Below are 16,947 nucleotides of genomic sequence, written 5' to 3' on the forward strand. Positions count from 1 at the left end.
ACCTCCTAACAGTTCCACCATCTGCCAAGGGTGCCTCCGGCTGAAGCCCTGTCCCTGCTGGGGTGTGAGAGATCCCTGATGAAAGGAGTCCACTTCACCCTTTTGTAGAATGAGTCCACAAGTTCCCTGACTTTTGTCACAGAAACAGAATTTTCAGCACGTCATTGAGACAGGAGAAGGGTTTATTAGGCAGAGATTTTGGGATACACGCGCAAGTGAAGTACGAGTGCTCAGAGAGAATAAGACACATCATGAGCAGGAGCCGGGTATACTTAGGGGGTCTTGGGGCGTCTTCAAGATGGGTGATACGGGATGTGTGACCCTACTGTCTGTCAGGTCACCATCTGCCGGACTATGTGAGAGTGCAAGCCATCTCTATGCTCTTGAAGGTGAGATCTGTTGCCCGCTCATATAGCTAATTTCCGGAAGGTGGAAGAAATGTAATTTACAGGTCAAAAGGACAGATCTGGAGCCCAGTTTACAGGCTTATTGTGTCTTTAAGAGCTTTATGAATTTTTTGAGTTTCCTGGAAGGGGAAAAAAAGCTTGAATACCTTTTGGGTCCTTGCAGTTTTTCTTTTGTTTTTTGTTTTTGTTTTTGTTTTTTTTGGTTTTTCTCCGGTACCGGGAACCGAACTCACAACCTTGCACTTGCCAGGCAGGCGCTTTGCCGCTGAGCTAAATCCCCAGCCCCCTTGCAGTTTTTCTTAAAAGTACAATTCTAAAATCTGATTTTCTGGTCTCCTTTCTGCCTACTTTTTAAAAAATTATTTCTTCTATCCTACCTCAGGCCTTTGGGGGACGGAAACCACAGCAGTGTGTATAACCTCCCAACGCAGGGCACAGGACACCCTGCGCCTTCTCTGGATCAGGGTTTCTCTGCCTCTGCACCACTCGCTGAGGGCCTGGTGTCTTTATTTAGGGCGGGTCAAGTGCATTGCAGGGTGTGAAGACCTTTACTTTGGCCTTCACCCCCTAAATGGCAGCAGTGTCCCTCAACTCAGTTGTGACAGACAAAAATATCTCCAAACATTGCCACACACTCCCAGGTTGGGGGCATGATTGTGCTCCCTTGAGAACTGCTGTTGAGTGAAATTTCCTTCATAATCCAAACCTCTTTCCAGAAGGTGTCTCCAGGCATTCTTTGGATTTCCTTTTCCTTCTATTACTCTCACCTTCCCTTGAACATATATAATGCAAACACTTTGTGTCCATGTTCACAATTTTGGGTGACATATAATTTTTTGGGGGCGTGGGGCACCAAGATGTATTCCCATCCCAGCCCTTTAAAATTTTATTTTGAGATAAGGTCTCTGTATGTTCCCTAGGCTGAGCTTGAACTTGAAATCCACCCGCTTCAGCCTCCCAAAGTGCTGGGATGATAGGCCTGCACCACCGTGCATGGCTCATCGGTTCTGTGTGACTCAGTTTCCTCCTCTGTAAAATGGGTTGGTGATTGCAACACACTGCACAGTTACCTTGGTCAATCCGTGAGTCATTAAGTTCTAAGAAGGGTGTAGCCTAAAGAAAACACTGAATAAATGCCATTTGTTGGTGCTAGAATTTAAGGTCACTGCCCTTAGCCCTGGGCACCCTCTTCCTTGTTTCCCTCATGCACTGCATTCAGTAAACACTATTTCTGTTGTTATTACCGTTGCTGTGGGGATTTGAACCCGGCCACCCACAGCTCTCCTGCCATTTCCTCTCCACACCTTTTCCCAGTACCTGGCTCCACCCACTCTTGCTTCTTCCCTTTTTTTTTTTTTCTCCTACTGTTCATGTTTTATTTTCTAAAAACATTTCACTAGTACCTGTTTGCAGTGATAATAACAAAGGCCCTGAGGTAACAGACGCCGCACGAGCAGGCAGGAGGTCTGTGGGAATGTGCGCATGTGGACAGAACGCATCTTAATGCTTCCTCTTCCCCTCCCCCTCCCATCCTTCCTGCTCCCTCCAATGCTTGTTCCCCTTGCCATCGCAAAAGCTCTCTTTCCACTTTTCCCTTCAATCCTGTCTTTATTTCAGCCTTCTCCCTTCCCTCTCCCACCCACTTTCCTGCGCTCTCCTCCGTGCAGAGGGCCTCTTCCCAGCAGCTTCTCTGAGCCTCCGCTACCCGCACCTCGTCTGCAGTGCTCACAGCGGGGCTTCCTCCCTCATCCTTGCACACCTGCTTCTTTTGCTTGCTCGGTACAACCGTGTGGGTTTGACAACACTTTCTGGCTTTGCTGCTGGCTTCCCTTCCTCCTTCTGCCCAGGCAGTGCCTGTGGTCCTCTGTGTGTCTTGCGCCCAGCCGGATCTCTCTTGATGCCATCGGGTGTGCCAAGCTGGCCGCAGCCCTACATGCTGGGCACAGCAGGAGTCAGAGGTTCCCTTGCCCCTGTGTTGCTCTTGCTGTCCTGTGTATGCACCCTCAGGACAGGCGGGCCTCCAGAGGGGGCATCCAAAACCCTGTCCTCACCCTTCCCCGTGCCCGGTGGCTCTGCAGACAGCGCTAAACACCACCAAAGGCAGAGAGAGAACTGCGGATCCCACCATCATTCGGGGCAGGAACTGCCCCTTTGGGAAGACAGCAGAGACAAGCAGCGGGCGACGTGGCGCGAGTCCTCAGACCCCCACACCAGGGCTGTGCAGGGGCAGCCCCATCCTACCCGCAGGTACCAGTCTCCTAGTAGCCACATTAAAAGAGTACAAAGATGCTGATAAATCAACAATACACTATATTTCACCCAGTACAGACAGTCCCCGAGGCAGGACGGGTCAACTTAATGGCTTCCATTTCATGAGGGTGCAAAAGCGATGCGCGCTCAGCAGAAACTGTATTTTGAATCGTGCCTTTTAAAAATTGCTATACGTTTGTGATACAGCATAAGCACATTCGTCATGGGGAGTTGGTGCCTATACATACTGCGTTTTGATCCTTCTCACCTTCCGTTCTCCTGCCCTCCCTCCCATCTTCCCCCATCCCCACCCTCTTCCCGTTTTCACAAAGTCTCTCTCCTTGTTTCCTATGAGCTGTCTTTTATTTTGCTCTTTAAATTACTTATGCTTCGGGTTTCTCGTAGAGGGAAGCCACCCGATCCATACGTAACCTTCTGCGTCTGACTGATTTCGCTTAGCACTGTGGGACGGGGTGCACCTTTCAGATCTTCGCCCAGGTTAGTGCTGAAGCTTGCTCGTGGCGCTGGGCAGGGCCAGCTGGGGGCAAAGCAATCACTACTCACTAAATCACTCAGCTAGCTGCCCGGGCTGGATTCGAACTTGCAGCTCTCCTCCCTCAGCCTCTCAAAGTGCTATCATACTATGTTTCCTAAACCTGGTGCACATTTAAAGTTTATGGCATATCTCAATTCAGATGCTAAATTTTTAACTAAATACTCGATCTGTTTTTAGACTTAAGGGTTGAAAAAGTACATTCACACACCCGAGTGTGTGTGGAACTGGTTGTTCCCTAGTGTGGGCATAAGCTCCCTACTAAATGAATCGAGGGTCAGTTTTTAAAGTAAGATTAAACAAAATAAACAATTCAGTTCCTCAGTGACGCTAGCTGTATCCCAGGCGCCCAGCAGACAGCGCAGCTACAAAACATAAGCATAAAACCTCCCGTTGTACAACTCTGCTTTAGACCAGGATTTCTCTTTCTCTTTTTTCCACGTCTTTTTTATTAATGCATACTGGTAATAAAGATTAATGCATTTCACTTTGGCTGATTTGTACAGAATACAACATACTTTAATCATTTCTCCCCTCCGGCCCCACCTTTCCACCTAGGCTGGGTAATAGACAGGGGCAATGTGATGAAAATGCATTATATACACTGAACCCAAAAGAAAAATGAGAACAGACCAGGCGTTCTCAACTGGGTCACTGTTGGCATGCACAGTGGGTAATTCGTTGCCATGGCTTGTAGGATGTGAATCCACAGCCCTGGGCCCCACGTGCTGGACACTGCTAGGAAAAACCTCTTGCTTTTTCCATCACCAAATGATCTCAGAAACTGTTGGATGTCCCGTGGGGAAGACGTCACCCCTGGGGGAGAAATCTTGTTCTAACTGAAGCTGAATTCAAATCTCATCCTATTTTGTTCCCCTGAGTGACCCCGGGGGAGCCCTGGTTCTCAGCTTTCTCATCTGTCCAGCGGAGCCATTAGTAGCAAAGGCACTGGGGCGATTGTGCAGCTCGGTGCTACAGCCCTTACGCAGCAGGTGCAAGCCTTGGATCCCATTACCAGCACCTCACTGCCCTCTGAAAAGCAACTGTCCCGTAGAGGTGCTGTGAGGGGAAATCCCTGCTTGGTGATGACTAGAAACCATACCCCATTTGTCGTAGCTGCTCAATACACAGTTGCTGTGATTACCTATCATGAACCTAAACCCATCGGTCCTGCCCTCCCTGCCCCCAGGACCTTGTCAGGACAGGGCGGCTCCTGGACCTGAGGTTTTATGGACTGATGGTGCTGTGGGTGCTTGCTCGCTATTGCATTCCGGGGGAAAGAAGAGTTCACCCGCTTCAGCCAGACAAGTATTGGCTGGGGTTCCTTGGGTCTGGAGCCAGGGTCCAGCTCAGTTACTAACCTTGAAAGTCCTGGCACTTTTGGGGGTGCACCTAGCTTTCCCATCTGGAAGTGCAGGAGAAGTAGTTGAATACAGCAATCACGGTGAGGGCCCCTAGGCTTGGCTTCTGCTTCTCTGAGATTGTTTTTCTTCAGGAGGGGCAGTGCTTTGGTAGAGAACAGGGCAGGAGCCAGGCTGAATTTCCACTTTTCTACTCTCCTTTCTGCTACCTGCAACTGCTGTCTTCTCTCTGAAAACCTCCCTTCTGCACTACCCAGCTCCCCGGGCCCAGCTGACTCCAGCGTATCTTGGTGGAAAGGCCACCCTCCTCCCCGCAGAAGCCTTCCCTGATCTCCTGCCTCCTCCTCTCAAATCTGATGTCTCCCACTGACCTCCGGGTTTCAGCTGTGTCACCTGTACTTGTTCACTGGTCCATCTCACTCATGCGGGGGCTGCGGGCTCGGAATGCCCAGCGGCTCAAGGTGGGTCTGATAGGTGAGGGGCCAGCAGAGAAAACAGGAAGTGAACAGGAAACTGCAGACGAGCGTGCTGAGGTGGGGTGGAGGCTGACGGTAGGCTTGCTCTGGCCACAGCTTCGTGGAGTCTGGCTCCCAGTACAAGGCTGAAGGGAGGCGGAGGCTGCCACCTTCATGCTGGGTGTCAGTGCACGCCTCCCCCCACCAGGCTGTTGGAGGCCGGAGCGGCGGGGGTCCCCTGAGGGCCAGGCACTGGGGCAATGTGGGGGCCATTGGAACCATGGTTCTTTTTTTTTTAAATTTTAATTATAGGGGAGTGAAAACATCTTAACAAATACACATACATTTAGAAAATAACACACAAAAAAATACAAGCAATACAGAATTTCAGACAAGATGATAGGAACTTAACAATGGTTATTGTATTACATATTGGAATCTTCAAACTGGATACTCAGATAAACAAACAGACATGTAAGATTGATCAAACACTTAAAATTCATCAAACATTAACTGTTCCTTTCAATAGAGCAATAGAAGACAGTAGTACAACTATGTTAGCTGTCCTGTGTATACATATATACATAATTTCCCCCCCTTCTTTCTTTTCTCTTTGCCCTCACCCCAGTTGTTTTTCTAAGACCATGGTCCTTAAGAAAGCTCATCCACTGGGTGGGAATAGAGCCTATTTCTGTGGCTGCTGTTTTAGTTTCTTTTACTTTGTTAGGCTTTTATTTTTATTGGTGCATATTTGCAGTACCTAATGGTTACCTCCTCATGGGGGGTTAGTACCTCTATCCCTCACATCTTAATTTGTTTTCATTCCCTCCCCCTCCATCCCGTGGCCCCCTTCACTCTTCCGAAAGGTCTATCTCCCTGCCTCCTATTATCTGTCTTGCACTTTGCTCTTTGTTTATACTTTGAGTTTCTCCTGCAAGAGAAATCATGTGTATGTAAGCTTGTGTGCCTGATTTATTTCAATTAACATATGTATCCATTTTTTTTTTTTTAACAAGTGACTCGAGAGTAGCTTTCTTTATGGCAGAGTAGTTGTTTAAATAGCTCAGGTGTTTGGATAATCAAAGATGAGGGAGGTTGTAAGGCTCACAAAGAGGAGACGCAATCCCAAAACCTTTCCTGCACACCGTACCAGCCCTTTGCAGCCCTCTCTTCTCCTGGCCAGAGCAGGTGAATGGCTTAGCTGGGTAACAAAGGACTCCAGCCCCCATGGTGGCCATGGGGGTGGCTCATGGTGCGAGGCAGGGAAGGGCTTCTGAAGCTCGTGATAAGCTAAGCCCGCAGTGGCTTCCCTAGCATCCAGGCAGCTCCCTGTGAGAACGCAGACTCCCCTGCACTCCTGCACATACCAAAACCCTGCAGAGGCAGCTGCGCCTCCCCCAGAGTGCTGGTAGTGCCAGCCTCTGAGCAGGAGGGTGTCAGGTAGAACCCCGGTACTTTAAAGAAAGGGATAAACTTGTGCTTAGGGTCGCTACATCCTTCTCCTGGCCTGGAGAGACCTGGACGGGCGGCGATCTTTTGGTTTGGCGCCAGGCTCCGGACTCAGGCTGTGTCTAGGGTTGGGGTTCCTTCAGGTCCCTGGTCGCGGAGGGTACTGGCGGAAAAGTATTAGTCACTGTGCAGGCTCTGAATAATGCCAGCTGACCTTTGCCAGAGGTGGCACCCACCGCTTCCCCCAGGGCAAGCCCTGCCCTCCCTGAGAAACTCTGCAAGGTGTGTCCTCGCCACCCTCCCCAAAGCCGGGCCAGGCTAGGCTGAGTTCAGTCTCTCAGGCTCCCTCAGCGGGTAAGGAGCAGAGCCCAGCCGGGCAGGAGGATGGGCTGCAAGGGCCCTGCCCATCCGGAGCACTGGCACAGGCACCTGCTGGCTCTGCTTGCTAGCCTTCTCCTCTTCACCTACAGGGCAGGTAAGCTGGGCTGGGCTAGGCTGGGCTGGGCCAGACTCCTGGAGGAGAGGGGCAGGTAGCACAGGTGTCTAGGGCTTCCCCAGGCCCTCGGGAGAGACAGCCATCAGGTCTGCTGTGGCTCTGGGGGCAGAAGCATTATTCAGGGCTGGCCCGAGGAAGCTGCATTTGCATTTCCTGGGCTGACTTGGACAAGTTCACAAAGCCACTGTGTGGGGAAGTAAATATCCGGCAGGATCTGTGCAGAGACGGCCGGGCGTCCCTCGCTGCAGTAGCTCACACACACCCTCGTTCCCTGGGGGGTTTGCTGCCACCTTCACTTCCTGTGCTTAGCTCTCCGGGAGACAGACGCAAGCCAGGGTCCCAGGTTTCCAGGAGCGGCTGTCTGGTGGGCAACGCAGTTGGGGTTCAGCGCTGAGTGGGGGCTGTGCTGACTTAGAGACACGGGGGGGGGGGTGCGTAAGCTTTAGGGCAGCGGCAGAGTTTTATGCGGAGTTAGAAGTTTGCAGGCACCGTTCGTGGACGAAGGGGAAAGGCATTCCCAGCAGGCAGGACTGGGTGCGCAAAGGCCAGGAGGCAGGGACCGCCAGGTGCGTGCGGGTGGTTTCCGGCAGTTCGGGCGCATTTGGGCTGGGCAGTGCGAGGTGGAGACTGGCATGTTCTCGCGTTCGGAGAGGGCTTTCTAAGTCGGCATCAGATTGGGCCTCGCTGTTCAGAAAGAGCCCCCTCCTCAGGGAAGGGCTTGACTGTGTGCGCATTATGGGCGCGCATGTGGGAGAGGGAGCCTCAGACTCTCTGTTCCACAGCGAGAAGTCCGTGGGCCTCCAGGTCTGGACCCAGGGCTCCCCAAGCCCACTGGCCGTTTTCCTCTGGCTGCTTCCTTGGAAATTGCAGCTTTTCTGCCAGACACCTCCAGTGTCCACGGTAAACTGAAACTGGAGGAAGGGCTCACCCACAACTGCCCAGGTGCTCAGGTATCTGCTCGTTTGTTCCTCAGAGGAGAACAGATCCCTGCTTGCTCAGCCGGGACATAAAAGCAAGTGGTCAGGAACACGAACGGGAGGGAAGGGAGGCCTAGCCACCTTCCCATCCCGAGAGAAGCGGAAGCTGGGCTCCGGGACTCTGGCAGTTGCCTCATCCACCCTGCAGTCCCCGCAGGCCCGGCTGAAGTCTGTGGAGCAGGTGGGGAAAGCGCCCCGGCCCCCCAGTCCTGAGTCACCCAAGCCCTGTCAGGCAGAGAGCGCTGCAGTTGGAGGAGGTCGTTGGGAGGCACCCACAAAGTCCTGAATGGTGGGCGGGCCTTACAGGACAACCCCACCGCCTCCATGGGGCGTGGGCGTGGCCCCCGAGTCGCCCCCACACCGCTCAGGGAGGCTGTTTCACTGCTTTTGTCCCCACGCTCGCCGCCGAGGTTTGACGCTGGGGACTGTAGAGTCTGGGTAGCCCTGCTTCTGTCCCCAAGTAGCACTTGCTGCCCGGCGTATGGACCGCTCTCCCTCCTCTCCCTGTCTGCGTCTGGGGTTTCCACAGGAGTTCCCTGCAATCAGACCACACCCCAAGAGGACTATTTTATCTTATTATTTTATTTTATTTTATTTTACTTTCTTTTATTTTACTTGGTGATACTAGCAATTGAACCCAGGGCTCTTGCACTGAGCTGCATCCCCAGCCCTTTTTCACTTTTGAGACAGAGTCTCGCTAAGTTGCCAAAGGCTGAGCTCCAAATTTTTGTCTTCCTGCTTCAGCCTCCCAAAGTGCTGGGATTACAGGTGTGCACCGTCACACCTGGCTCCACCAGCACCCTTGAGGTAGACTCCTTAACACCCCGAGCAGGAGTCTGAATTTGCTGCTGACAAACTGTGTGTCCTTGGGCCAGATACATAACCTCTCTGAGTTTCCATCTCCCCAAAGAATTTTGAAGAAATATTCCAGAGTCGGGGAAGTTCATCTCCCACCCCTCCCCCTCCCCCTCCCCCTCTCCCTCTCCCTCTCCTCCCTCTCCCTCTCCTCCTTGGGTTGCATCCATCCTCCGCCCTTCTCTCATCCTGCACTCTTTCTCACCTTGCCCCATGGCTGAGCTACTCCAAACCCCAAAGGACCCCATAGTCATAATTTTGAATCCTCCACCTGCATTACGTGCATTTTCTAGATACCTGCATAGTGGATGAGCTTGGGGGAGGCATCATAACCTCCCACTTTACAGAAGAAAGAATAGGGGTTCAAAGCCTTTCATTAAAGTCACACAGCAAGGATTTGAACTCAGTTTCTTGATGATTCCTAAGCCCATGCCTTTCTCCCTTGCCTCAGAAGAGACTGGAGTTGATGAAGAGGAGGCAGCCTCCTCTCCTGCCTATTTCTGGGGTGCATGAGTTCCTCCTGAGGAGATGAGTAGTTCTCTGTGCTTCCCCCGGTGATGTCCCCAGAGGTCATGAAAGAACAGCACAGCAGTACCCTTGTCTACGGTTTTGTTTTCCATAAGTTCAGTTCCTCGGGGCCCACTAAGAGCCGAAAAAGTTTAATGGAAAATTTCAGAAATTAACAATTCATAAGTTTTAAATTGCATGCTGTTCTAAGCAGCATGATGAAATCTCACCCCCCCCCATTCTATCCCACCCAAAACATAAACCTTCCCCTTATCCAGCCATCCACACACTGTCTGGCCATTAGTCACTTAGCAGCCAGAATTGTCAAGCTCTGGAAACTACTTAAATGTCTTTCAACAGGAGAATAAAAAAAAGACCATATATAAGTATAGGATGGAATATTATTCAAGCAACAAAAAGGAACAAATTATGTACTGAAAGTATGTACAAACAAAAAGGAAGGGAATCAACAGACAGATGGAGAGGGAAGTGGGGAAGGGAAATAGGATGGAAGAAAAGAATTAAGATGTGTTCTACACTGTCCCAACCCCCCACGGGAACGTAAACATTAGGTACTACACACATGCACTAAAACAATGTTAGGAAGGCATTTCAAACACAGAGTGAAAGAAATCAGGGTCCAGTAGTTACAAAGTCTTGGTTAGCAGATTGTTATTCTATTCCATTATTAGTTAGTGTTAATCTTTTTACTGTGTCTAATTCAAAAATTACACTTCAAAATAGGAATGTGTGAGGGGAGCACTGTATGTGTAGGACTCAGTATTATCTTCGCTGTCAGGCACCCCCAGGGGTCTTGGAATCTATCCCCTGAGCAGAGAGGGGCTGCCTTTGAGGTTGAGCTGTCCTTCGCCGAACCTGTACTGCGTCGCTAAACAGTGGTCCTGCCCCAGCCCAGACCTGACCAAAGGGATCTGAGGTCCGGGAGGTAGACCACCAAGCGAACAGGCATTGGTGAGAGCTGGGACTTTCTGTGCTCAAGGGAGTTGCTAGGAGCTGAGAAGTGAAATCAGGAGTCGGATCTCTCCCAGTCAAAATTTCAGCTTGTCTTTCACCACTGTGGACTCTTCTGTCAAAGTGGAAGCGTTTATTCAGTATTTTCTCTGACCCTCCAGAAGCAGAGTTACCTTTATTCTAGTTGCTGGGTGGTAAAAGAAGGGGATGGGTCCAGAAAGAGCTGTCCTGGTCACTCTTCATGATGACCCTGTCCTTCCGGTCACTTGTGCCTCTTGGCTACACCCAGGTGGGCAGCTTGAGAGGTGAACGAGCTTCTTTCTACCTCTCAGCGACCTTATAAGGGGCCCAAAGGCTGGGCACGCTGACTCATCCAGGAGCACGCACACATTAAATGTAGACTCAGCGGTCCGGATGACTGTCCACATACCACACCCAAGGGGACAGAGACTGAAAGAGGAAGGTCCCCCAGGCACCAGGATTCAGCTGGTCTTTCAGCCAAATTCTCCTGACTTCCTGCTCCACATCCCTGCCTTTGTCCTGGCCTCCTTCTTTACCTGCTTTTTCCTGGGACCCCTCGCCCTTGCATCTCAGAGCTGTCCTCAGAGCCCAGACTCCTCACAGGCTGAGACTATGAGGGCAAATGCCAGGTTGGGAGGACACTTTCCAGGAGGGTGACCAATCACCCTGGTTGACATGCGATTAGAGGTGCTGAGCCTTCGACAGTCCCCGGGAAATCAGAACAAGTCAGTGACCTCCCATTCCAGGATCCCATCTATCCATGGCCCCTTCCTGAGGTTCCCTCTCTGCAACCTGTCCCAGTATAAGACACTTAGTAGCTGTGCAGCAAATCTGCTGACCGGATGATCAAGGCAATGCACAGCTCTTCCCCCACACCAGCTTTATGAAGGTATTCTTGACAAATAAAAATTGCATATATTTATGTGTAACTGATGAGGTGTGATCAAAATAATCCAAGATTATTTTTCTAACGTGCTACTGTAAAAGACACAGTGTCAGTAATTCCCCTCAAAATGTCCCCTTAGGACACACTTATCCCATCATGCTTGCTGCTTTCTGAAGCAGCTCTGGAAGTCCTCTTTTGTGAGTATCTTTAGTGAAACATGATTTTAAAAATTATGTTGAATGCTGTTACTGGGTACCAGCTAACAGAAAGGCAGCTCCTAAAAACATTACAGTGTGTCTTCATCCCCCTTATCCATGGGGCTGGCACTGTGCAACTTCTGGATCTTCCCCCAATCAAATGACTATAAAAGGTAAATATTTTTAACTAATTCAGAACATTGAGGCAGCTATGACCGCAGCTAAAGACATTCACAAGAGAGAGCTTCCAGAACAGCTTCAGAAAGTGGCAAGAGGACCAGGGACACAGCTCAGGGGCACAGTGCCTGCCTGGCAAGCATAAGGTCCTGAGTTCGAGTCCCAAAAATAAAAGTGTTAGAAAGTGGCAAGAATGATGGGGTACATGTGTTCAAAGTGAGGGGGGCTTAGTGGTAACGAGTCTTTTACCTTAATACATTTTAAAAGCTAATTGAATTGGAGGAGCAAAAGAGGTTAAGAGTAAAAAGAATTTATTGAGAGAAAGAAAACTTCTGTCTAGGAGGGTCAGAAGGGGGCCCCAAAAGTGGGTTTCCTGCCATCCCTACTTCTCAAGGGTGTTTCACTGAGGAAAGCTACAAGGTGAGGTGGGTTCCAGGTGGGACAGAACTATAATCAATCAATAGGATTACATGTATATTCGCTTAGGTGGTATTGCTCCGGTGGAAAATCTCAAGGTGGGTATGAGGTGGTCCAAGACTATGGTGAACCAGTAAGGTTACAAGTATAGCCCCTTGAGTAGTACTGATTAAGCGGGGATCGAACAAGAAGCAAGTCATACAGCCAGCGCACAAGGGCAGACAAGGACCTTCCTGGAAGGGATGGGTTAAGGTGGTCCTCCACCCCAAGGTCATTGATGCCTATTTAGAATATCAGTCGCAGCTGTTCATCCTTAGGGGAAGGATATGAGGGAGTAGTTCCTTTTGTCTTAAAGTCTGGTCTTCAGCGAATGCGCCTCCAGCCACAGTTGTCTTCTGCACTGACCTCTCGAGGGCCCAGCCCTGTCTGACTGCTATCCTATTTCTACCTAACTTAGCTATCTATAATAGCATAAACATTTAAAAATCTATTTCCTTAGCAATTTTTAAATGTACATTATATTATTTTTAACTGTCCTCACCATGCAGTGCATGGATGCCCAAATCTTATTCTTCCTGAGTGAACGTTTGCACATTTTGGAAGTGCATTTGTAAAGTCACCCAACTCTGGCTTCCTTTGCCTCATCCTGACATCTTTTATTCTATTCTGTTACTGTTTTGATGCCACTTATAGCCCACTGAAGCGGTTCCTTATCTGTTTGTCTCCATGGCAACAGCCCCCAGTGCATTAGCCTGGATGAACCTTATTACAGCAGGGTTTCTCAGTCCCAGTGCAAATGGCCAAATATATTTGGGTCTGGGGAATTCTTGTCCACAGGGACAGGGAACTGTCCATCTACTAGTAGGGTGCTAAGCCTCATCCTAGGACCTCTATCCACTAGATGGCAGTAGTATGCCTGGTGGTGACCGCAAAAGAATATCTTCAGACACTACCAGATGTAACTGCTCCCAGTACCTAGCACACAAGAGGTGTGCATTATGCATCTGTTGCATTAATAAAGGCCAGAACAGTCTCCCCTGGTGAGGACCACTGGTCCACTGCCTTATTCCTCAAAGACTAGGTCTGGAAGCTTTAGGGGATGCTATCTCAACTGTACTGGCCAAAGCAAAACCTAAGCTGCTCCAGCTGTCATCCCCATCATTAAGTCAGGAGAAATACCTTCTCTTACAGCTGCAGCTTCCTCAGAGAGACCCAGGACAAACCAACTGTCCGCTACCCATGAGGTTCCCATAACATTCGGTTTGACTGCATATCTCATGGGAAGTCTTTCTGTCTCCTAAAGGCCGATGAAAGAGCTCCTTGATTTGTCAATGCCGTTCTCTTATCCCACTGAGGCTCAATTGATACATCTGGCATTTCTGAAGTCCCTATCCCCTGTAAAATCATGTCTCTGGGAAGCATGACTCATCCTGCATGATTTTTCGGGGGTGCCCTGGAGATAGAACCATGCATCACCCTCACCTACAGCAAATACTACTGAGCTTCCAACCCCTCCAGCTGGAAGACTGCAGCTGGACAGCTCAGCTCCTCAAAACTGGGGAGCAGCCTGGCTCAATGAGGGGCAAGCACTTTGTAGCATCAGTTAGCTCTCAGGGAACAAGCTTCTGCCTTCTGCTATGCATTGGGCAACTTCCTCCTGGGCTGATGAGCTGGAATTGTGTTCTGTGGCTGCACTTCTGCTTAAGTCTGTTCTGGGGTGCCTGGGACCCCTTACCTCCTAGGTCATTTCCCTTATCATCATACTCAGCTTCATTTTTGCTTTTATATTTTCCTAGTCATCTTTATCATCTTATCAAAACTATTCTCATTATTGTTAGGAAGCCAAGTGTAAATGTTTCTGGAGTTAGGTCCTAGGAAGCCCTTTCTAACTTGAAAAATATCATAAATCAAAAATGCATGCAATGCATCTAACCTACCAAACATCACAGCTTAGCGACACAGTACAGCATGGGTTGTTTATCCTGGTGATGCTATGGCTCACAGGCACTGCCCGGTGTGGCAAGAGAATATGATACCACACATCACTCACCTGGGGAAGCACAAAATTCAGAATTCCAAGTATGATTTCTATTGAAGGAGCATTGCTTAGGCATCGTTAGTTCTGCTGAATAGGTACCCTTGGGATCATTTGTAAGGTTGAAATTCTTACACCATTGTGAATTTCGAAAATGCTTAAGTTAACCATCATAAATTGGGAACCATCTATAGCTGTAATTATTTTCGGAAAGTTCTTGAGACCCTAAACATTATATCTGATCCATTACTGCCTAGATTGTTGAAAGGAAAATCCCATGAGGTTTCCAAGAGTCCCAGAGTTCTGCCATCAAATCTAATTGCACTTTTGCTATTTACAAACAAGACAGGAATGTCAGTTCTCTGGTTAGCAGAGCCATGCAATTTGCCTCCTTGGAACGGAGAACCAAGATGGCGGCAACTGGGACGGGCCGTCAGGGTGGGTGGAGCCAAATAGAGAGTGTTCGCTGCTGGTGACGTCCAGTAGTGGAGGACATGGAATCCAAAAGACAGGTCTAGATTCAGATATATGAGACTGTTTTCTACGGCTATAACACAGTAGCTCAGGCTGGAAATGTATAAATAAAAGAGGTTTATTTAGTTCAGTTTTGGAGCCTGACCAAGATTGTGTGGCCCTATCTGTTAGTCCTATGAGCAAGGCCCCACTTGGCTGTGTTACAACGTGATGAAGAAACAGAAAGGGAACCGGCCAAGAGCAAAACGGGCCAAGTAGGAGCCATGGTCTTGCTTTATAAGAACGCTTTCAGGAGCTACTCAGCCTCCTTTGAGAAGTACACTTGTCCCTTGCAAGGGCAGCTTGCCCCCAGGGCCTAACCCTCTGCCTCTAAGCCACTCGTGGTGCTTGAGCGCCACCCCATGGACTAAGCTTACAGCACTTGCACCCTTGGAGAACACATCCTAACCAGAGCCGCTGATTTTGTCTCTCATCAGCTACATTCCCTGGGAAAGAGACTTTGACACTCTGTCCCTCATTTCTCCTTGGGGAAAATGGGACTGATGTCACTGAAACAAAAGAGAAAACAAATTTGTGAAATTCCACACAACCTTTTGTCCCACTAGAATTATTCTGACTGTGACTAAAAGAAAACCTTGTTTCTGCACTCACAACACTTCTGACATTAAAGGTACGGATTTCTCACAGCAAACAATTCCCAGCCCTCTGCAGACATCAGCTAGGTGTCCTGCACTATTCAGTTCTGACACTCAGCACCTGGAGCCAGGGTGAACCTCACAGGTTAAGGGCCCCGCCCCACAACACTGTCCCATGATATCCACGGCAAGTCCCACTGTACTTCTGATCAGCAGGCTATGAGACGGGGCTCCTGCAATACTCTCTTCATGTTGGATAATTTTGGGGAACATCTCATGGAACTCAGAAACAATTTTCTATTATGAGTGATCCCAAAGGGCATAACTGAGGAATAGCCAAGTGGAAGGGACGTATAGGGCAAGAAGGATGGGAAGGGGTATGGCATTTCCACACCCTCCCTGGGCACGGAACTGTTCGTGTACCCAGGTTTACCCATTAAGCTAGAAGCTCGCCAAATAGTATTGTTTAAGATTTAACAGAGGCTCCCAAATGGGCATAATGAATTAAACCAGTAGCCATAGATAAATGACTCAGTTTCCATCCACTCTTTCCAACTTAGATGAGGTAAGGAGATAGAGTTTACTGTCCCAAAGCCCCAAAGATGTACCAAACTTGAAATCACCTGTGATACCTCAGCAAGCAGTCATCTCATTGGCATACCAAAACATCTTTCCCCCCTGGAAATTCCAAGGGACTAAGAAGCTTTTAGGTCATCAGTCGCTGAGGGGTAAGGCTCAGTGTTATAGAACCAATAACTGCTACTATTATCTGGTCACTTGCAAAATTATAGGAGACTTAAGAGCTCTGTGGTAGAGTAAATACTGATTTATAAAATACTATGGGACTGAAAACAATTTCAAGCACCAGGGATGTGGCTCAGGATTAGAGCTCTTGCCTTACATGTACAAGGCTTTGGGTTAGATCCCCAGGGATAACGCACGTGCGTGCACACACACACACACACACACACACACACACACACACACACACACACTAGTAAGCACCATAGGAAACAAAAACTACAACGGCAAGAGCACCAGGACACATGCAAGATAAATACACTGCACTTACATTCTACTATTACTGAATTACACTTCAGCCATTCCAACAACTATTGACAAGTTGCTTACAAATTAAAGGAAAGCAGAGTGCAACCAAAATTTACTGATAAATCTACATTGCGATCAAGCATCAATGGAGATACACAGGCACACAGTACACTCACGTGTACAGTACACAAAAATGAAAACCTACGGAATAAAAATAGCACAGACATCACTGACTAAGCGCGTAAGAAAGAGGAAAAACGCAACATGAAAGATAACTCGGAAATCTGCAATGTTACAGGGACAGCAACAACTTCGCAAAGCTCTGCGACACAATCTACACAAGAAACCAGTGTAGAACATGTTTGGAAAATGAATTCCCAAACGCAAAGCGCTCCCCAGCCTGCCACCACAACACCAAAACTGAGTCTTCCACAAGAGCAAAACTCACCACTAAACGACAAAACATCAACTCCAATCACCGACTCCATACACACATCAAATAGAAAGGAGCTTCACATCATGACCACGGATGCTACCACGAACACCGAGCACACTGATCAAAGCTTCACAGACAAGACAAATTCAGCAACGCTGGGCTCCTCTGCATTTGCAGTACAAGGACAGCAGACTTCCACTACCACTTCGAAAACACTGACTCCAACATCACAACGGCACCCAACACAGGGGACGCGGGCACTGTCATACTCAGAAGACGAAAAAAAGGGAACTGGAACGGGCAAGGGAACCCTCACAACCCCGGGAAGGTCAGGCCC

General features: G+C 49.1%; 1 protein-coding gene across 2 annotated transcripts in view; it reads left to right on the forward strand.

Moving 5' to 3' along the window:
• The window catches only part of Muc16 (mucin 16, cell surface associated), a gene marked incomplete in the record, with an annotated part of 149,171 nt that overhangs the window by 44,950 nt on the left and 87,274 nt on the right, over positions 1-16,947 (forward strand). For both annotated transcript variants that reach the window (XM_013509166.1, XM_013509167.1), the window contains 1 exon segment: positions 16,473-16,947. In XM_013509166.1, coding sequence (XP_013364620.1) covers positions 16,473-16,947 — 475 coding nt within the window.

This window comes from Chinchilla lanigera, unplaced genomic scaffold (genome assembly GCF_000276665.1).
Source record: "Chinchilla lanigera isolate Chin_1 unplaced genomic scaffold, ChiLan1.0 scaffold00162, whole genome shotgun sequence".
Classification (NCBI taxonomy): domain Eukaryota; kingdom Metazoa; phylum Chordata; class Mammalia; order Rodentia; family Chinchillidae; genus Chinchilla; species Chinchilla lanigera.